The 21,645-nt window shown below is 54.8% G+C and overlaps 2 protein-coding genes across 3 annotated transcripts; both read right to left on the bottom strand.

The window, feature by feature from the left end:
* Nucleotides 1-397: 397 nt before the first annotated feature.
* On the bottom strand, nucleotides 398-17,042 carry KCNJ4 (potassium inwardly rectifying channel subfamily J member 4). 2 transcript variants are annotated; one of them, XM_005514697.3, is made up of 4 exons: nucleotides 16,430-17,042; nucleotides 4,911-5,012; nucleotides 4,159-4,334; nucleotides 398-2,865 (listed from the first exon to the last, which is right to left on the bottom strand). In XM_005514697.3, the coding sequence occupies exons 3-4, from the start codon at nucleotides 4,194-4,196 to the stop codon at nucleotides 1,536-1,538; spliced, it is 1,368 nt and encodes a 455-aa protein (XP_005514754.1). In that variant the 5' UTR covers nucleotides 4,197-4,334; nucleotides 4,911-5,012; nucleotides 16,430-17,042; the 3' UTR covers nucleotides 398-1,535. The 2 variants fall into 2 exon arrangements, with proteins under 2 accessions (XP_005514754.1, XP_064903323.1); XM_065047251.1 differs by lacking the exon at nucleotides 4,911-5,012.
* Nucleotides 5,021-9,016, bottom strand: LOC102084998 (endosome-associated-trafficking regulator 1). The gene has a single exon (XM_005514717.3). It carries the CDS (start codon nucleotides 8,263-8,265, stop codon nucleotides 7,147-7,149), a length of 1,119 nt encoding a protein of 372 aa, XP_005514774.2. The 5' UTR covers nucleotides 8,266-9,016; the 3' UTR covers nucleotides 5,021-7,146.
* Nucleotides 17,043-21,645: the final 4,603 nt, after the last annotated feature.

The raw sequence follows: 21,645 nt of genomic DNA, 5'->3' as shown, positions 1-21,645 counted from the left end.
TACCTGTTTGTCTTTCTGTCCTCAGATCATCTACAGTTTTGAAGGAGTGATTCTGCTGCTCCTAAAGAAAAAAAGTTCACCAGGTTTTCACATCTTTTGTGACATGACAGGAAAGGGATGTTACACATCTAGTTCTGGCTGACGTCTTCCCTCATTTCCCCTAGTTCTCACTTGCCTCTAGCAGAAAAAAAAAAGAGGTTTGGGGGCTTTTTTTGAGCCTGACATGTAAAGCAGTGTCTTGCACATCTCTGTCTCTTCATCAAGCATGTCTGTAATCCCTTCCTGGGCAAAAGTCTCATTATCTCCAAAGCAAGCAGGACTGTTTGCCAATCCTACTGGTACTTTTAATGCAAATGCTTCCCTCCCTCCATGCATTTTGTATGATCTTCTCCCCAAGCAAATTCTCTGAGCCTCTTATTGTAGGTCTTTACTAGGGAGGCCCCGAAAAGGGGAACCCTTGTGGTGCAGCTTCCAGGCACCAACACCATACAAACAGCAGACACCAGCACTAATAACTCCCATCAGTCTCTATACCAGGCTGCAGCTTTGGGGTCTCTCCTTTGCTTCCAAACCTCCCCCTGGGATATTAGACTTTATTAAAAATAAATAGTTACAAATTCAGTTTTACAGGGAGTAGAACAGAGGAGGTGAAAGGAGCAAGTTGAGGGTCTGCTGTCCAGTCAGGTCTCTTGTCTGTCATCCCAGCCACACTGTGCCGGGGAGCAGTCCGGGTGTGCTAGCACGAGGCCCTGCCTCCTCTGCCAGGTGTCTCAGGAGAGGAGCAGGACGTGTGTTTCAAGAGGACAGGGAGAACTGGGTCTGAGCCTGTGGAGCTGAGCTGCTTCTGGAGGTGACAGATGCCAAAAGCCAAGAAGAGTGCAGAGCAGGCTCTGTAGAGTGTCCGTGTCTTCTGGCTTGGCATTTTGCAGTGGAAGAATATGGATTTCAGTTCTCATTCTGTTTTATATACAAAGAGAGAGTCATGTGCAATAAGCAATAAACATGCAAGTAAACCCTTCCCTTAAGATCCTTCCCCACTCCCCAGGAGTCCTAAACTCTCCCATCCATCCTCATCTGTCAGTGCTTAGATATCATGGCTCTCCTAGTGACAGTCATGACTCTCGACAGCCATGTGGCCTACCCATGTCAAGAGGGAACAGAAAGTCTGCTGTCGTCTCAGCAGTAGAAACCCTTGCTGCAGGTCCTGGTCTGTCTATTGTAAGGATGGACTCCTGTCACCTTTCCAGAGATGAGAAACCAGGCGCTCTGCTCTCCTGTCTCTGGGCAGGAGAGGGATCCCAGCACAAGCTGTGCACACTGGAAGAGTCGTGTATCCTCACTCCTCTTCCAGGCAGCATGACTTCATGGAAAAGGGAATATATCAGAGCAGCTCCAGGCTTTGATTTACTCGCAGGCTGAGAGGCAGTCACAGGAGGCATTTTTTTGGTGGGCAAGGGGCTTATCCAGCTACATAAGGGTGCAGAACAGAGGAGGAGACGGTGGACGATGGGTGCGGAACGGGGAGGCTGGAGGAGTTAGATGGCCGACTCCCTGCGGTATGAGATTGTGTCTAGGGGCAGAGTTGCCTGGATCCGCTCTAGGTCCAGGTGGCTTCCGAAATCCATCATTTGGATGACACCTCCCTCCTCCTTGGTGTTGCCCCCCAACACCACACCCACTTCATCATCATCTTCGTCTTCATCTTGACTGACAAGAGCCAGCTCATTCTCATAGCAGAAGGCACTGGGAGGTGGGGGAGAAGGTAAGATAGTCATCTTGCTTTCTTGCAGCTCCCTGGCTGAGCAGCAAGGTGTGCCAGCTACCTCGTAGGTCTTGTGAAAGCGCGAATAATCCACTTTGTAGTGGTTCTTCTCCTCAAACACAACTGGTTCAAAACGATGACCCCAAAGGATTTCACTAGCGAGGTAAGAGCTTCGTGCCTGTGTAGTCATGGCTGTGGCTTCCACCATCCCTTCCAGGATAACAACAATCTCAAAGTTCTCCGTCTCCAGCTCTTCCTTGCCAATCCCATAGAGGGGGCTCTCCTCATCAATCTCATGAACAATAATAATGGGTGAGACCAAAAATATACGATCGAGGCCCACATCATAGCCCACATTTAGGTCCCGCTGGTCCAGGGGGAGGTATTCCCCTTCCTCTGTCATATAGGGCTTGATGAGCTGGGCTCGGACATGGGCCTCTACGATGTGGCTCCTCCTCAGGTTGCCTACCCGCCACATCAGGCACAGTTTGCCATCCCGCACAGAGATGACCGCATGGTGACTAAAGAGAAGGGTCTGGGCCCGCTTCTTGGGCCTCGCCATCTTGGCCATGATGGTGCCAATCATGAAGGAGTCAATAACACAGCCCACGATGGACTGGACCACAACTGCCATGATAGCCAGCGGGCACTCCTCGGTCACGCAGCGGAAGCCATACCCAATGGTTGTCTGTGTCTCCACTGAGAAAAGAAAAGCCCCTAGGAAGCTGTTCACGTGCATGATGCAGGGCTTGAGGAGAGAGGGACCACCTGCCACTGCTGGTGCATTGAGGTCACCATGGAAGAAAGCGATGCACCAGAAGAGGAAGCCAAAGAAGAGCCAGGAGACCAGGAAGGCAGCGGAGAAGATCATCAGCATGTACCGCCAGCGCGTGTCCACACAGGTGGTGAAGATGTCGGCCATGTAGCGCTGAGACTTGTTGCTCAGGTTGGCAAAGTAGACATTGCACTGGCCATTCTTCTTCACAAAGCGGTTGCGGTGCTTCCGCCGGGGGGCATGACCCTTCCCATTCCGGCTGTGCCCGTTCATGCTGCCCAGCGCAGAGACCTTGTGTCCATCCTCTTCGGTCGAGACGACGCTGTACCTGAAAGAGAAGAAACAGGCATTTCCAGCAGAAATACATGAAGAATAACAGCAACCACCGAGACAGCGAGGGTGGGAGACATGTGGGTGGCTCACAGGGCGACAGTACCGTGCTGCCAAATATCACAACCACGTGTTTCCGTGGTTATTGCACCGTGGTGCCACCCTGACTAAATTGGTGAAGCTCGGCTGTGACATTTGCCAAGTCTTGCTGCCAGGAGGTTGTATTTAGCAAAGTCCTAACTGGGCAGCAAAGCAGGAGAAGCTTGTAGCACTGTGCTTCCTTCCAGTTTTCGTGGTGAGGAGGGACCCAAGGCTTCAAAACCCGTGGCAGCTGGGACAACTGGGAAGCCTGGGAGAAAGCACCCATGGTCTGGCCACATTTTAGCCCTGACATGATACAAGGCTGGGAGTTTCTATTTTCTCCTCTGCCTTCCTCAGTGATTTCATGGTGCATTGGTGACAATGTTTATACACTTCTTGCGCTCAGGACAATTCTGTTGCCACAGCAACATGTGTGGCTCCCAGCATCCTGCAGCCGAAGCCAAAGGTGTAATTTGGAGATCAACAGCCAAAATACTGGCAGATTTTTCTGGGAGAAACTCCCCCCAAGGCTTTCTGGGAGACATTTGCCCCCCTGGGTCCCCTCCCTGCCAGGTGGCACCACTGCTGCCCCTCATGTGCTGCTGGGTCTACAGATGCAGATACTCCTTGAAGACATGATGGCAGAAGATGCTCTGACCACTGAGGAAATCAAGGGAATGCACAGACCCACCAAGACCACTCTGCCCTCATGACCACCGAGCTCTGGCTTCCCAGGGCCTGTTGGGCTGGCAGTGCTTCCCTCCCACCTCATAGTGTTGACAGGTCAGCTGGAGCCCTCCAGCATGGCCTCCGTGTCCCTTGTCCTCCTCTCATGGGAAAAAGGAGGAGGGGAAGCACACGTGGCTGGAGTTGTGACTCGTGGGGACTCCTGGGGACAGGGGGCCTCTGCAGTACCGCTGGAATAGTTTTGGTTCTGAAACAGTGCTGGACCAGAAATTCTTGAATAGGATTTCTGGTCCAGCACCACACAGGGCTTTGCTTCTCCTCTGTAGCACTCCTTCTCTGATCACTGCCCCATGTATGTTGTGTCTTGGATTGGAGAAGCAGAGAGGAGTCAATCCTTGAAGCAGGAAAGCCCCTGGCAGATAATTTGAGAAGAATATACCAAGAGGCAAGGTGAAGGTAGGGCCTGAGGGGCCACATGAGGAGAATCAGGGCAGCAGCCATCCTTGAGAAGGGGGTCACTCACCGGTTCACACGGACGCTGCCCATGGCTCTCTGTATCATCAGGTGTTAGGGGGCGGTGGGAGCTGGAGGGGCGTGAGATCTCATGCAGCAGCACTCACATGGGACCAGGCGGCTCTGGGTTTCACCTCTGGTGAGCTGGGACCTGTGCTGCCATCGCGATTGCTCCTGAGCACACACCTTGCAGAGAAGGATGAAGCAAAACCCAGTCAGAGCCTCACTTGAAACAGCCATCCCAGTCCTGGAGTGGAGGTGCAGGGCTCCCAGCCATTTGCTTAGGAGCGATCTCACTGTGCCCATGGGCCACTGTGTCACAGCCTGCCTTGGGCAGGTGAGGAGCTGATGGACAAAGACTGGGTTGCACAGCCTGCAGCCCCCGAACTCCCTGGCACCTACATCTGGGAGAGGTGCAGAGCCGGCTGGTCACCACTCTTCAGATCAAGGACACAACGACTGAGCAGCTTGCAGGGCCCTTGCCCTGAGCTATTGTATTAATATCATAGCTTACAATAGGACGAGAGCTCATCCAGGCTAAATACCTTGCACACAAGGACTAACGGAGCACAAACATGCACGGCAGCCCTCAGGGATCCCCATCAGCCAAGCCTCACCCAGAAGGGATTTATTTCCGGGAGGGAAATAAATAGAACATCCCCCCTGTTTCAAAGAGAAGTGAAGAATAGAGCCAAAAAGGAGAACTGATGGAAAGGAAGGACTCAAGGGTAGCCAAGGAGAAGCCAGTTAGAGCAAACAAACCTTGCGACGTGTCCTGTGTGGAGCATCCAAGGAGCAGCTCAGCAGCAGAGCCCTGGGCAGGATGTCCAGGAGATGTTACGTCCTGACCTGGTTCTCCCGCAGCTGAAGAACGGAGAAATGGAAGACTCAAGAGCCACCCTATCCCACCTGCCCAGAGCTGCTGGGAAGTGAAATGCAGTGAGGGGTAATGACTCACAGATTAGGAAAGGCTTTGTACACCCATGCTAATCCTGCACTGTAACCTTTGGATTACAGCAGCCAGTGTGGAGCACAGGACACACACACAGCCAGCGAGTTTGCTGCCTCCCAGTCTCACCTATGAGCAACCAGTGGTTGCCATATCTGGGGCAAAATCAAGGATTTCTGGGTCAAATCCAAGGTTTAGAGCTGCTTGTGAGTGGTCATGCACAGACAGCAGAGAGCAACAGCAGGTGATGTTGTCAGGGAGAGAAAAGCTGGTGAGAACCATTCTTGTCTCATCGTCAGTGTTGCAGAATGGAGCTTCAAGTGGCTCAGGGTGACCACCAGCCTTCCCCTGTTAGAAGCAGAGACTAGAAGGCAGCAAGTAAGGGTATCCAGACATCATCTCTGATGTGCAAGCGCTGCTGTTGTCATGTCTGGGCTGAAGATTAACCAGTAGTCTCTCCTCCAGAGACCAAGGTTACTGAGGCAGTTTAAGCCCTGTGGCAACACAAATGTGGTTGTTCAGGCCAGGGGTATTATGGCACCAGGAGAAAAGAGCAACCTCGTAGTCCACAATTCACCATATAGATGTAAATGGAACAGCTGCCCAAAAATTCCCATCAGGAAAAAGTGCTTTGGCACTGACTTCTGCCAGCACCCACCCCCTCACTGCCCTACAAGGTCCAAGTCTCTGAGGAGGGTCAGTTTGGGCACATATGGGAAATTTTGTTGTGCAGCTGGGTAAACCTACAGCAGAAACTGCAGTCAATAACCTAAATAAATGTTGAGGGATGACCAGATGATGAAGAAAGGTCACTTCATGCCCACAGATGGTCCCACTAGGATAAAGGTAAGATGTGTCTTCAGTGATTATGTGGTAAGTTTGGAATGCAGAGTCCCACAGGTCTTTAGGAGGTGACAAAGGCGGGCAATTTGGGTATACCCTTCTATATCAGCTCCAGCCAGGAGAGGAAAAGCATCCTCTCCAGCTAGCTCATCCTTATCCAGCACAGACACTGATACTGGAGAAAGGCACTGACACAGCTCACACGTGGATACTTCACAGCTTCCTAAATGTTTCGGACCACCACTACCACCCCAGCTGCAGGAACAGGTTCACAATTGCTAGAGACTTCAGATTTCTGACCCAGGTGGTGGCCAGCTCCAAAAGAAGAGGAAGAAAGACCTAAGGAGATTCTGCCCACTGGAACCATGTCTAGCAGCACCCAGATCTCTGCTCTTGCCTTACCCAGCTCATCGAGAAGGAGCAAAGGAAGTAGATGAAATGCAGGTACTGCAAGGGCTGTGTTCATCTCTGATTCTGGCTGTTACAGCTAAGGGAATCATAGAATAGTTTGGGTTGGAAGGGACCTTCAAAGCTCATCTAGTCCAACCCCCCTGCAATGAGCAGGGACATCTTCAACTAGATCAGGTTGCTCAGAGCCCCGTCCAGCCTGGCCCTGAATGTCTCCAGGGATGGGGCATCTACCACCTCTCTGGACAACCTGTTTCACCACCCTCATTGGAAAAAATTTCTTCCTCATGTCCAGCCTGAATCTCCCCTTCTTTTGTTTAGAACCATTACCCTTTGTACTATCACAACAGGCGCTGCTAAAAAGTCTGACCCCATCTTTCTTATAGGCCCCTTTTAAATGCTGAAAGGCCACAATAAGGTCTCCCTGGGGTCTTCTCTTCTCCAGGCTGAACAACCCCAGCTCTCTCAGCCTGTTCTCATAGGAGAGGTATTCCAGTCCTCTGATAATTACGGTGGCAAGATGCAGAGCCCACCATGGCTGGACCTTGCAGCTGAGAGCCTGGCAGACATTTGTTGCTGGCTCCACCCTGCCAGAATAGAGCACCAGCAGCTAAAACTACATCACTATCTACAATTTGTACTTAATCCCAAGAAAGGTATTTCCATGGAGAATAAAGCATAACCATTTGAACACACATATTGCAGCACATGAGAGCAAATGGTTTTAGTAGAGGCTGTAGTGAAAGACCAGTGGTTTCAGTCCATACACTCATCCGTAGGACCCACACCAAATTCAGCTCATAGCTCTGTTTCTGCTTCAAGTTCGGAAATTTTCCCAGTAGATTTAAGGACCTCAGCAACAAAATGCAGGGACTCTGCTCCAGAGGTGAGCTGTCTGATGGACCAGTTTGCACCTGTTATTATCTTGTGGAGGCTCTGCAAGGCGAAGTCTATGTTGCCCTTCACAGCCCCCAGGTCAGTCATTTGGCCTGCTCTCAGGTTTTCATTCTCCATCTTGCAGCTCTCCAGCTCTTCCTGGAGAATAAAGATCTCTTGCTTCAGTTTCTCCACATTGTGTTCTGCCTCCAGAGCCCGCTGGGACATTACGTGGAGGCTCCACTCCTTTTGCTCGACAAAGGACTGTAGCTCTTGGGCTTCCCTCCTCCCTTTGTCCAAGGTGACCTGTAGCTGCTTCTCCAGCTTCTGCATCATGCATGCCTGGGTCTCCAAGGAGTTCTGCATGCTCCTGACCACCCTCCTGAGCATGGTGTTCTCCTCGCTAAGCATATCATGGGTCAGCTGCAGGGATGAGAACTCCCTGTCTCCGATGGCCTCCTCATGCAGCATGTGTGGATCTGCTGACCTGGTGCGCTCTGGGTACCCCAGGTAAGGGTCACTGGCATGTCCCCATGGGGCAAAGGCGTCCATCCCCGAGTGCTTGCCCCCACCACACTGGAAAGAGTCATAGGAGCCACATGATGCCACACTGGCAGTTCGGAGAACATGCGACCTTTGATGCACAGGAAGGTGGTAGGTCCAGCTGTGGTCCTCATCTTTAGACAAGCTGCTAGGATTTTCCATGTCTTTGTGAAGTGGTTCCTGAAACTCCTGAGCTTCCTTCTCAAGCTCCTGTGCATGCTCAGCCAACTTCTTGGCATATATTCTATTTTTCACTTCTTCGTCTTTCACCATGTAAGAGTGCCGGGGATTTATGGAAAAGGGGTTGGGATCCCCCAGATCCTCCACCTGAGTTTCACCTGAGCTGTTGTTGCTCTTGCACTGGGGTGGAGGGTGTGTGGAGTGGCAGGGGTAGCTGAATTCATCGTCATTATCATCATCATTATCATCATCTTCCAAGCCTTGAGATTCTGGGCAGACACTCTCCATTTTCCCAGAGCTGTCAAGGAGCCATGACATTTTTCAGGATGCTTTGGGCTGCAGCAAGCAGGAGGATCCAAATTATCCTCCTGGAGCCCAGGTCACGCAGGCAGGTGGCACTGACAAGCAGCGTGCCAACTTCTGCAGCCTCAGTGATGCTCGTAGGGGAAAAGGAGTCACCAAAATCACTCCATTTAGATCACCAGGATGTTCAGGAGGGAACGGAGAGGAAGACCAGGCATGTCCGTGTCTTTGCTGTGAGGAGGAGTCACCAAGGTCTGTGATGTCATTATGTGACTTCACTGCCTGCTGTCAGGTTATGACCATGGGGGGAGAGGAACCAATCAACTGCAAAACTGTTTTTTTGGCAGCAGGAGGATAAGCTGGATCCTCGTGACAGCAGCGCTGGCCCCAACTCAGGGATGATCCAGTGGACAAAGAGGAGCTGATGAAGCCACCTGAGACCTCCAGCATGCAGGAGGGACAGGGAGCTGCAGGCCCCATGCAGGCAGAGTGGGCCAGAGGAGACAACCCTGCCCTGCGGGCTACTGAGTCATCTCCAGCAGCAAGACCAAGGTGCTGGCACTTTGTTGCCAGGGCTCAGCCTGGGCAGAGGTAGGAGACATCACCAGCGCTTTGTTCAGAGGCATCGCCCCAAGGCAACCGGCCAGTGAGGGGTCCACGCCATGGTACTGCCGATCTGATTCATCTCCTGATGCCAGCTGGCACAGGGAAGTGTTCGTAATACCGGGCACCACAGACTCAGAGCAGCACGAGCCAAGAGACAAACAAAAATAAACCCACTTACCACTTCCACCCCAACACACCCCCACAGCACGGTGCCGCCACGGAGAAGACAGACGGGCAGGTGAGGAGCCCTGGGCTGGGGACTGCTGGCATTAGCCCCCCGGAGATGCTGTGCCAGGAGGTGATGTAGCCACCATCCATCCTCAGCAGCTGGTGGCCCAGGGCCATCACTGACAACCCTGCCAGAAAAATGGGTGCTGAGAGCTCAGCAAGGCCAGGGGCTGCACCAGGAGCCCGTGCCCTATGCCGACTCCGTGCAAACATCCATGAAAGGGTCTTTTTGCTTCTTGGAAACCTGAAATGCCAATGTGATGAAGAGGGAAGGCTCAGGGATGCGTCCAGCAAAAAGAGATGCCATTCCCGTCCTGAACAGGCAGCTGTCTACTGTACAGGAGCGGGAGGAGGAAAGACTGACCAAGGCTAGAGGTGCAAATGCCAGAACATGCCTGAGGACTTTTCTTGGAGCTTTCTCTGCCTCCTGGGACCTAAATGTGGAGGGGGAAGCTGGAAGGTCAGCAGCAGCTCTTGGGGAGTGGGATGAAACCTCACCAGTGGGTGCAGCATGGGGCACACTGGGAGATGCTAGGCAGGAGTCTGCAGTCCTGAGAGATGTGTCTCCATCCCTTCTGTCCCCAGCATACATGAACACCCACGTATTTCATGGCCTGAGGAAACCCCCCAGCACTTTAGGAAGCTGCTGCTGGATGGGCATCACATCCCCTGTCTTGCAGTGCTGATGCTGTTAGTCAGGTGGGTCTCCAGGGGCCAGCAGCAGCCTCCAGCCCTGCAGCGTCGGCTGCCCTTCCCTCCTTCCCAAACACTTTCCCCCTCCTGTGCCCTAGATTGAGTGACACTGGGGACACTGCCACCGTACTGTAGTCATCCTGCCTGGGTGACACTGCGCTCCACAGCACAAGCCATCACACCAGCCCACGGTGCCACCCTGGCGCTGCTCTGACCCCGAGCAGAAGCGTGAGGCCAGGCTGCTGCCATCGCTCTCCAAGGGATCTGCAGGCTGATAATAACATTAGGGCACACGGTGCTGGTGCAATGCCTACGTCACTCCATCCCAGTACGCTGTGCAGCACCTTGCACATCCCAAGCTTTCTCCAGACCTGCCAGAGTGGATCATATTTGACAATCCTTCCTTAAATTTGCAGTGGAAGAGTCTCATGAAACAGAACAGAAAAGTCCACGCTGAAGCACTCCCCCACTTCTCTTTTTATAACAACCGTATCTGGTGCTCTGGAATGTACACCGCAAACGACGATGATGGAAAAATCCCAGGGTATTTTTACACTCTTAGTCTTTGCTTTATCTGGAGTCGTCTGGCAAATGCATCTCTCCTGTCTGTGGTCAATACCGCAGCTGCTGGTTCTGCTGCACCTTGTGCCTTAATTCCTCTTACCAACTGTGTAGCACCTTCCTGTTTTGAGGACAGCATCCACAGACCCATCCTGTCAGCTCAGGCACAGTGACAACATGGCAGACGTCTTTTCACCTCTTGGAGAGTCAGGGTAGAAACACCAGCAGCAGAGAGTGGACCCTTTGGCTTTTTGCTGAGCCTCACAGACACACAATATTCAGTTTGTCCTCTTTGTAACTCCATCTTGTACCCTGTTCCTCGCGAATACTCCCGGGCTTCATGCCGGGGCTCGGTGCCGTGGTCCACAAGAGGCAGCGGCCGAGCTCTCCATCCTCAGCACCGGCAGGGCAGGGTGCTGGGCACAGGGTGCTGGGTGCTGTGCAAGCGCAAGCAAAGGCCTGGTCACCGTGCAGAAGAGCTTTACCATATTAAAAAGGCAAGTGACATATGGAAGGTGAGTGGAGGAAGCTGTAATCAACTCCATACCATTTTTATATACACACTTCTGCCTTTTTGTTCAATAATTATAAATAGATCGAGTAAGTGCCAGCAGTCCCCATCTGCCCCGCAAGGCACGATCTGCTGACCAGTTTCTCTCGCCAAAAGGTAATTTTATTAACATGCCCCTGTCCAGTTTATATTTTGGGATGGAGTGAAGGGGGGGGATTTTTCCCCTCCCCTGGTGAAGCCCTGGAGCCTGGGGATGGGTAATATGAAAACAAAACAAAATGATTTGAAGTTAAACCATCTCAGTGTGTGACTCAGAGCTATTCATAGCTCCCTGAAGCCAGCTGCAGCAACGGAGCCAGAAGGATTCTGCCCGTATTATTATTCCAATTACCATCTGAATTAAAAGTTTGAGCAGTGATCAGCCCACATACTGACGGGAGGGGGAGAGAAGAAAGCAAAGAGAGAAGGAGAGAAAGACAGAGAGGGAGAAAAAACAGATAAAAATGGGATCCGCACAAAGGTCCCCGGGATGACAAAGTCGGGAAGAGGCACGGTGACAGCATCACCTCCTGCCAGCTCCCACACCGCCCCGGCAATCCCTGCTCCGGCCACACCGGCTGGGCCACGACTCTGCAAGAGCAGCTGCCCGCTCCCCGGGATCCCGGCTGAGAGCAGGGGAACCCCACACGGGGCTGGTGGGACTGGCACAGGTGCCTACCCGCTTTCATCTGGCCAAAAGGGGGCTGAGGGGCCAAGAGGCAGGAGCTGGGGGTGGCCAAGCAGGAGCGTAAGGAGAGGATGCTGCTGGGGCAGTGGCTGGGGAGGAGTCCCCGCTTTTTCTTGTTGAGTGAGGTAGGTGGGTGTTATTCTTTGGGGCCGGCATCACAGGGAAAATTAAATGCTCAGAAGAAGGTCTCTGGCCTTCCTTGGGTGGCGTTCTTGGCCAAAGAGAAGCTGGGTTTTGTGGCAGCCAGTGTGCAGACCACATCCCACCTGCTTCCAAGGAAGCACCGGGGCTGATGTCCACCCCAGCAGCCATCCTGCCAAAACTGTGGACTAGACTCCGAAGGGTTGGTGCAAAACCCTCAAGAGCTGAGAAAACAAAGCTGCTGGGGTGTCCCCAAGGTCCCCATGTCCTAGGTGTCTGCAGTGTGCTCAGGCCACCTCCTCCAGCTTCCCAGCATGACTACATCAGCAAAATGGGCATCTCCTCTAACCCCCCACCCCAGAAGCTCCCTTCACTGAGCATCCTGCCCTGCGGCAGCTCTGCCAAAAGGCTGTCCCCAGCAGTGTCCCTGCGTCTCCACACCTCTCCAGCACGGAGCCCCTCTTGAGTCCATGCCAGCCTGGCCAGGACTGCCTGCACATGGCCTCTTGATGGGTTTTAGCTAGTTGGGGAAGAGGGTTGTTATCCATGCTTAGGAAAAGGGTGGTAAGAATGGCCAGTGTCATCTACCTGCCTGCTGCCTTTGCACTCCCGACAGGACAGGGACTGTCTGCTGGTGCCTCTGCAAAGCTCCCAGCAAGGAAAGTGCCTGCAAATGGGCTTTGCACGATGATAATAATAGTGACGGCAGTGACAGCAGCAAAGGGTGAGCAATGGGCAGTGCAAATCTTGCTCTGCACTGAGCCCCGACCGAGGGAGGCCACAGCTGCAGCTCTGCACCCCACTGCTGCATGAGGGCTGCGTTCCCAGCCTGGCCTGAACGCTCAGCGCGAAACCACAAGTGACAGGGAAACAAAAATTGTCCCCCAAAACCCTTGTTGCTATTCTAACAAGGATCCCAGTGGAGCCACCAGCCTCCTGAGGGGGTCCCAGCTTCTCACACCTGGTCAGCACCAGCAAGAGACCTGAGAGAGCATCCTGGGAAAGCTGCAAAACCGAGTTTCTGCAGAGAGTGGATTGACTATTTCAACTGCAAGCCTGCTGACTGCAGCTTGCTTGGACCAGTTAAACAAATGCACCTGAAAGATATCAAGCCTAAGTGCTGCCCAACGCCGGTGGCATGCAGGACTGTCCCCCCCTCCTCCCATCTGTCCCCCATCTCCCCAGCATGGCGGAGGCTGCCAGCACGGACAGGCTCCAGCACAGGGGGAGAGTTGTGCGAGGTGGGACATGGCAGCCATGTTCGCACACTTGCTAGGCCAGCGATATCCCCATCACAGGTTGCTGTTTTAGCCCTGCTCCTCTGGGCTGCCATGCTTCCCCCGGCACCCTGCCTGCTCACCTGCCTCTGGGTGCTGCCTGTGGCTTCTGCCTCCTCACCTCCACCCAGACAGGGGGCTCTTTCTTGCTTGAGCAAGGGACAAGGACAGGAGAGGAGAGGACTTCTGGGGCCGCTAGGTCTAGTCCTGTAGCAGGCACCATCTCTTCATAAGGCAATTGAGCTTCTTGGAAGGATGAAGCTCCTGCCTGTCTACCCTCTGGGATCCCTGGTACTTTCAGCCCCGTGCTCACCATGCTGCTGGCATGGCCAGTCTATGGAGCACTCATGGGGCTATAGGGCTGCTTTACCCTCCTCTATAGCACAGTCTCTTTTGACATCCTCTTTCTATAAGTCTCTTTTTGGCTGACCCCACAGCACAGATGCCTAAGCAGGCCTCCAGCAAATGCCATGGCCCAGGACAGAAAGAGAGCAGACGAGAGGAGAGGGGGGACCAAAGATGAAGACAGAGGAAGGGAAACATGCAGTGGAGCGGCAGATGGGACAAGGCTGACAGCTCATTGCACCAGCACTGGCACTGCTCACCAGAGCGGGAGGGAGGGAAGGAGACAAGGAGAGAGGCAGGAGAGGTGTGGGGGGGCTTTTCTGCAAGCCTTTCACAGGGGACAGAGCGCAGGACGCTGCCTCTCTCATTTTCACACAGCACCGGGCTCCCTCTGAAGCATTTCTGGAGAAATGTTGCCATAGAAATCAAGCAGCCGTCCAGATTGCGAGGGGCAGGCCTGCCACCATGGTGGCAGGGGCTGGCGCAGGCGCGGGCAAAGCAGCAGCAGGAGTCCCTGGCTGGAGGATACCTCATCCTCCATCCTCCGCTCCCCCATCTCTGCTGAGAGCGGCAGTGGTGCTGCCATGCCAGCGCGGCTGGTGCCCGCCACAGGTGGCATCTCCTCCCCACATGCACGGGTGTGTGAATGTCAAAGCCACCCCTGCAGGCAAGCTGCCTGTCGCCACCCCCCAAGAGGCCAGGCACAGAGGTGCACGGGTCTCCGGGACAGCCGGGACAGGGTCATGCTACAGCCATCTCCCATCACTCCTGTGCTCAGGCCATGGCACCTCCTTGATTACTGGAGAACAAGCCTGAGAGGTCTGAAGGTGAGACCCAGCTCAAAGGCAGCCCTTGACCATCCTGAGCCCACTACTGCCGGAGGACCAACATGTCCCCCAAGAAGGGGCTTCAAGACTGGCCATGCCTGGTAAAGCCACCTTGTTTGAGGAGGAAAACCAGTGCTGGTGCCTCCATGAGCTCTGTGTGAGGCCTCTCCACCCCAGCAAGGGGCACAGAAGCAGCACCATCAGGGAACACGAATTTAGCCCGATGTGTCTCTGCAGTGCTGCGAGACAAGCGCAGACGGCTCCTCTCGGTCCTTGCCATTCACAGAAAAATGCGCGCCAGCGGGAGTCTGGGGAGCCACGCGCCTGTGAGTACAGGATCGATCGCTAAGACACGAGCATCCATCTATTGATCCTCGGCTGTGCTGCCGGGTTAAGCCAACCCAGCGCAATAACGAGACAGGACAGCGGGAACTTGCTGAGGGCAGATTGCCATTAACCACTCTGCTCTGTGTCTGCACTGATGTCAGCACGCGGCAGGCACAGGTGTCCATCACCATGTCCTCCTCCTCCTTGCTGACACCATCCCACCAGCGATATCACCCCAGGAACACAGCTGCTCCTGGGGTGGTGGCCAGCGGCCGAGCTCAGCAAGCAAGCAAGAGACCAGCAGGGACCTGTTCTGCCAGCTAAATCCATCCTCCCATGGCCACCTTCTCACTTTTTGGCTTTCCTTGCAAACCATGGCGAGGGGCTGCAAGGGACACAGACCACTGCCAGTCCCTCGCCAGCACCAAATGATGTGGCACTTGGTCTTGGCAGCTGAGGAGGGCGAGAGATGGAAGAGGAGAAAGGTGGAGGGGAGGAAGCCCCACTCTCCTCCACACAAGCCCTCTCCAGCTCATCCCGTCCGTCCATTGCCATCCTCAACATCGCTCCTCTTCCTCAACATCCCCTGTCCCCACCAGCTCTCATTTCCTTTCTAAGAGATATAATTCCCAGGGACTTATTATTGTTATCAGTGGCTACAAACAGGGGTGGCCATGTGCCAGGGTGACTCAGTCATCTGTGGTTGCCACTTCCGATGGCAAACGAAGAGGGGGCATGTCCCCATATCTTGGGTAAGTTGTGCTCCCCATGCACCCCCCCATCCTCTTCCGGGCTCCAGGTGACCCCAGTCCCCGGGTCCCTCTCCACACCTCCCACCTCCAGCAAACACCTCCTCTCAAGAAGCCAAGGAGAGCACGGAGCGGGGGTTGAGGGGAGACTTGGAGCCATGTTGCCTCGGCCACACGTCCCCCACATGCGCTGTCACCACCTGCCCTTGGCAGCACACTCTTTGAAGGGAGGAAGGGGAGAAGGAAGAGGCCCTGTAGCTGCCATTCACTTTGCCACAGATGGAGCCAGGGCTGGGCAGTGGGGATGGGAGACTCCAGGCTCTTGACAGAGGGATTTGGTTGTCTCCAGGTGTTTTTCCTGGGAGGGAGGGCATCAAGGGCTGAAGGCAGGTCACCAAGGGTGTTCGAAGTGACCTGCCTGCACCATGCAAACCTGCCTGCTCCTGCCCCGGTGGGGACCCTGGCCTTGCCAACAGGGAGCAAAGAAAGAGTTCCTCTGGCATTTTGCTCTTGGCTTCCTCCTCAGCTCCTTCACCCAAATCCAATATCCAGAAGAACCTTTGCACCATGCCTATCTGAGGGGTGTTCAGCCACCACTGGCAGGATCAGCCACACTGGGGCTAGAAGAGGTGGAAGGCAAGGGAGAGGTGGTACATCTGGAGCCCTGAAAGCTCCATAGGTAGGGGGAGAACCGACACGGTTGCTTCAGCCCTGGCTGTGCCCAAGTGCTTGGAGAACAGGTCTCTAGTTCTGTTCTTCTCTGGGAACTGGCTGGAACCACACAGAGCAGGAGAAATGAAGGGTGAGTGAGACCCAGCCCCAGCTAAGAAGGTGCTAAGGAAACACGGAGAGCTAAAAAAACTGAGAAGTTACCTGCAAAGTGACTGAAGTCAGGGCAGTGAGGGGAAGGGAGGGAAGCTGGGGGGGTTCACAGGTGGTGCCCACCCCTGCCTCTCGGCCCATGGCCACCGCAATAGCTGCGTGTGCAGACACCGTGTACATGGGCAACTTTATTATTCACTGGCACGCTCACATGAAGCCACGCATCTCTCCCTAAGTTATATTTATAGCTGTTCCTCAGAGCGAGCACAGATGAAACAATACATTATTTTCCTAAGGAAAAAAAATAAACCCTTCCCGATCTGACGCCGGTGAGGGGAGCAGCGCGCCCCAGCGCCGCCTCTTACCCGGGTCCTGCCGAGGGCTGCCGCCTGCTCCGGTCCTGCCGAGCCAACATCAGAGGAAGGGGAAAGCGGCCGGTTTCTCCATCTCACCATGAAACGCCTCAGCCGGACCGGTGGAATCGGGGAGGTCTCTTTGCAGCCTCTGGCTTGGGTTTCCCCCCCAACACACACACCCCGAGGAGCTACTTCTCCACCACGACCTGCTCCTCTCCTAACTCTGCCCTGCCCACGCCAGCGCTCTCCTCCTGCCTCTGCCTCTCCTTCAGCATTTTTTGCTCCCGGGAGTGTCCATCCCACAGAGCTCTGATGTGCCTTCACGGCTCAGCAACGAGGTCAGGTCTCCCCATCCTGGCTGGCTCCCTCCTTCCTTGGCATTATTCGCCTGTGCCCCTCGCTGTCCCCCTGCCCTGGTCCCCAAATCCCTCCTCTCTCCCTTCCACTCTTCCTCCCTTTGCACTCCGCTCCCTTTCCCTAGCTGCCTCTCCCCCTCGCTGATTGCTATGCAGTCTGTAGCTGAGAAGTCAGTAACTCTGTGGTAGGATCCAACAGCTTTCCGCTCTACTTTAGCCCATCCTCGCGTGTGAGCTCAGAGCCACGGAGGCACCGCTGCTGAGCTGCCGTGGGGGAGACGAGAGCGCAACCATCAGCAGCGGGAAGGGAACGGCGGGACCACCAGATGCCCCGGGGAGGCAAATCCTCTCACTGGGCTGGCACAAGGGGCTGAAATATCCACTGTGAGGGCTTTTTTCCCACCTGGATTTGGGGTGCTGGGCTGACACCTCTCCCTGAAGAAGGACCAGGCTCTCCCAGCTTTTGAAGACCATTTGCTACAGGGTATCAGCTCCCCACATCCACAGCCCGGCCTCCCCACCCTGCAGTGCTGGGGCTGTCCTGCTGGGACAGGCAAGGATGGGGAAAGGGACATGGGTAAGGAGGGACCAGCCATCAGGGCTCCAGGATGGTGCACAGCTGCCTGGCCAGGAAGCCTGGATCTGGAAACCTTCCCTGGGTCTCTGTGGCCAGCAGCATCTCAGGGGCTTTGAAGAGGTCACTTCTTCATGGCAAGGCAAGGGGCCAGGGGACCCTATGGCAGTGAAGATGCCCCTTTGGTGCCAGAGAGAAGCTGGAAGCTGAAGAGAGCCCTGACCCTGCAGGCAGCAGCTGTAGGCACGGGCTCCCAGGGGCAGCCCTGCAACAGCCTAGTGGTGTCCATGGGTATGGTTTCCATCTCAGTGTCTCATCTGCCATCTCCAGCATTAAGGTCCCTGCTGGAAAGTCAAAAGAGAGCAAAAACCCCACTTTTTGAGTGCCCTTTGGGTCCCAGTCCTGTAGCAATCATGACCTTCCCTGCCAAACCTCATCCCAAGATCCCCTGGCGCATGGATGCCCCCTTGCACAATACGCTGCAGGGACCTCTGTCTCTCACCTGTGGCAGCGAACACCACCATGGTGAGGACCATCTGCTCTTGCCTGGCAAAGCCACCCCGCGGCAGGGCAGAGGGTGTTGTTGGCAGCTCTCTGCACAGATGAGCAGCTGCACGTGGGGACCATGGCAGCCCCCCGCGCCAGCCAGCTTGCCCCAGCCCAACCGTGGCCTCTACCCAGCGCTCAGCCTGGGGTGCCAGGGAGCCGTGGTGCTCTGACGGAGCAGGGTCAGCCTGCTCCCTCTAGCCGCTCTACAGCTGTCCCTACAGGGACCTTGTCCAAGTTCAGGGAGGGGACTTGCTTTCCCAAAAGCCCCACCCCCAGTGCCTGTGGCACTGCATCCCAAGAGCCACCACCTGCGAGCTGCACAGGCACCCCATGATAAAGCATCGCTGCCCTCTGGCACCACAACAGGCCTTTCCTCTCCATGTGGTAAAGGGATGAAGATGCTGCTGAGACATCTTGCTCCTTCCCCAGGTGGGTGAAGCCGCCAGGCACCCACTCACCCCTGCAGCTCCCTCAGGTTCAGGCTGGGTTTCACCCTCTCTGCCTTTCACTCCTCATTGCCAGCTCCTCCCGAGACCTTGCTGTATTTCTCTCCACCTGGGCAGCAAGAGAAACATAGAATGATAGAACAGTTTGGGTTGGAAGGGACCTTCAAAGCTCATCTAGTCCAACCCCCCTGCAATGAGCAGGGACATCCTCAACTAGATCAGGTTGCTCAGAGCCCCATCCAGACTGGCCTTGAATGTCTCCAGGGATGGAGCATCTACCACCTCTCTGGGCAACCTGTGCCAGTGTTTTACCACCCTCTCTGGAAAATGTTTCTTCCTCGTGTCCAGCCCAAATCTCCCCTCCTTTAGTTTAAAACTGTTAGCCCTTGTGTGGTCATAACAGGCACTGCTAAAAAGCCTGTCCCCATCTTTCTTATAGGCCCCTTTTAAGTACTGAAAGGTGGCAATAAGGTCTTCAAGAAGATCAATAGCTGCACCTTGTGCACGGCACAGCACCCTAGCATGGCCAAGAGGCAGCCAGCACAGCCAGGGCCATTGTCAGGCACATGGGGACATTGCACCAAGGATGTGACCAGCCTCTCACTGTCCTTGTGCCCCAGAAGTGCCGTGCCCTGGCCGCCCCAGGCCCACTGGCCCTGGGAGTGGGGTGGCTCACAATCACCACCCCCGCCCGTCTCCACCAGCACCGTCTTTAATAAGAAGCGTGGAATATTTTAGCACCTATGGAAAAGCCACCACAGACGGTGGTGGCAGCCGTTGCCAGGGAGACGCTCCCAAAAATAGCCCCACTCCGCCAACCTTTCCCGATGCTGCTGTGGGGATGGAGGAGGCAGAGGGATGGAGGGATGGAAGGGTAGAGGGATGGATAGAGGATGGAGGAAGAGGGGGGAAAGGGAGATGGAGGAATGGATGATGGATGGTTTGGAGGGATGGATGGAGGGGTAAAGAGGGGTGGATGGAGGGATGGATGGTTTGGAGGGATAGATGGAGGAGTAGAGGGGTGGATGGAGGGATGGGTGGATGGAGGGATGGAGAAAGGGATTGACGGGTGGAGGGATGGATGGAGAGAGATGCGGGGGCAAATGGAGGGTGAAGCAGGAGCTTCTGGAAGGTGAGCAAGCACTACCTGCCCCCTCTCCTGCCTGGGGATGAAGACAAGCACAACCACCATCCCAATAGCCCCTGCTTAGGCACCCAGGGTACAGCTTTTCTGTGACACCAGCTAAGACAGCACAAACCCTCTCTGTTCTGGGCAGGTCTGACCACAGTGTTTAAACCACACAACACAAATTTGGGCTCCTTAGCACCTGTCAGGCACCCTCTGCCACCCTCCTCCGATCATCCCTTCTCTGTCCCAAGTGCTCCAGATCTGCCCCAGATGAGCTGCCCTGGTCACGGGGGCAGAGGTGGCTGATGAGGCTCAACCCCTCTGGGGATGCCAAATCACCTCCCGCTCTGTGACCTCTACAGAATGATCCCTGGGGGCTGCCCACCTTCTTAGGGAGACTGGAAGTGGCCTGAGATATGGCCTACAGCAGAAACAGAGGGGGACTCCAAGCAGTGGCCCAGGGGGAAAAGCGCAGAAGCCTTCCTGGTGGTAGGAAACAAATGCTTCAGCGAGAAGGAAACATCCTTCTCCTGCCTCATGCCATCGCAGGACAGGCAGAGGTGGGAAAGGGCCCTCCATAGACCTGCTGCCACCTGGCCCAGCAAAGGCAGAGAGCAAAACCGAAAAACAGAACTAAAGGGGGTGGGGGGGGGGAATAAAAAGAAACACAAGAACCCCAAATTCCCATTTTTAATGCCAAACCCCAGCTTGCGCGCCTCCCTGTAACCCTGAGGACATTCCTTGTGGTCGCCATGGAAACAGGAGGCATGGCGAGAGCATCACCGAGCTGGGCGGTGGCAGCGCCCAGTATTATTTTGGGAGGCAGGGAGACACCCGGTGCAAGGCGCTTCGTGTTGTGGCAGGGAGGGAGGAGGGAAGGTTTATTTTTACTTGCTCCCACCTCATGTGCCATTTTTTCCTTCTCTAAGTGGCCGGGTGCCCCTCAGCTTCCCAGCAGCTTTTCCATGGCCCTCCTGCAGGCCACACAGAGATATCCCACGGGGAGACCCCTGCCCCACCACCGTGTCACACCTGGATAAGCTCGGCTGGGCTGCTCCCATGAAGTCCCTCTGATGGTCACCTCATATGATGGCTCCTGGAGCCACAGCAGGAGATAACAGTGTGGCTCGGCGCCAATCAGCTCTTCTTGGGAAGGTGCAATATGAAGAGAGCAAACATTTGCCACCCACAACGGAGTTATCCCTCTGCAGGAGGCTTCATCCCTTGGGTAGGGCAAGAAACTGCAAAGAGGAGCAGAGGACAAGAGGATGACAAGGTGTCTCAGATGCTGTGCCCCAGGGGTTTGGGAGGGGATCTGTTGCAAGAGAGGACCTGAAATCTCTTTCTTCCCCCAAAACCTCCCATCCCACTCCATGGCTCAACCCTCTCTCTGCCGACCTGTGAAAGGACCTGGGCCACCAGAGACCTGCTGGGCCACCAGGACTGGGGCTTGGTTTTCACCCGCATGGCCTTGCAGGGCTCTGCTGAAAGCCCCAGTGGCTCCACTCCAATGCCTGCAAACCGAATTTCAGCCAGTCCCTAACCCGCTGCTCCTTTGCCGATGCTCTCCTTCAGTCTAACCTGCTCCGCTCCCACCGCACCCGCCTCTGTCTCGATGCCCTGGCAGGGCCAGGCAGGGCCCTCCCCAGTTTCATGGATCTGAGCGGGTGTTTTCCATCCCAGCCCGGGAACACGGCTGGAAAAGCTCAGTGCAGCAGGTGCTGGAGCAGCAGAGAGGGAAAACACGGCAGCCAGCCTAATGGGCAGAGAGGAAATGTATGCAAATGTATTCAGAAAGGAATCCGGTGATGCTAATAGACTTGTTAGTCCTCTCAGTAAGCACCAGGAACAATATTTTTACACTTTAATCATTAAGGATTTTACTCCAAGCGAGCCCATAAGGACATGCCGAAGAGGGGGGATGTGGAAGAGATGGCCATGGGTGACAGCTGGGGACAGGGAGGGTGGCAGCCAGAGCCAGCCACAGGACAAAGTCACACAACTCTTGATTAACGAGATTAGACCCATGGCCAGATGCGATTTGCTAAGGGACGAGGTGACAAATTAAAACATCCATTTGGTTCCATTAAAGCAGCTTTATTTTAGTCATTAGATAATGAATATCTAAAGGCCCTGTCTCAACACGGAGGTCCCTTCGCTGCTGCCATGAG

This window comes from Columba livia, chromosome 1 (assembly GCF_036013475.1).
Source record: "Columba livia isolate bColLiv1 breed racing homer chromosome 1, bColLiv1.pat.W.v2, whole genome shotgun sequence".
NCBI lineage: Eukaryota > Metazoa > Chordata > Aves > Columbiformes > Columbidae > Columba > Columba livia.
The sequence above is the reverse complement of the archived record's forward strand: the minus strand, read 5'-3'. Positions and strand labels throughout refer to the sequence as shown.

Excerpts from the sequence above, each read along its gene's own strand:
- KCNJ4 (XM_005514697.3), bottom strand. The coding sequence starts at position 4,196 with ATGATACAGAGAGCCATGGGCAGCGTCCGTGTGAACCG. Across the intron at positions 2,866-4,158 it reads GGCAGCGTCCGTGTGAACCG|GTACAGCGTCGTCTCGACCG; the intron begins GTGAGTGACCCC and ends CTTCTCTTTCAG.
- LOC102084998 (XM_005514717.3), bottom strand. The coding sequence starts at position 8,265 with ATGTCATGGCTCCTTGACAGCTCTGGGAAAATGGAGAGTGTCTGCCCA.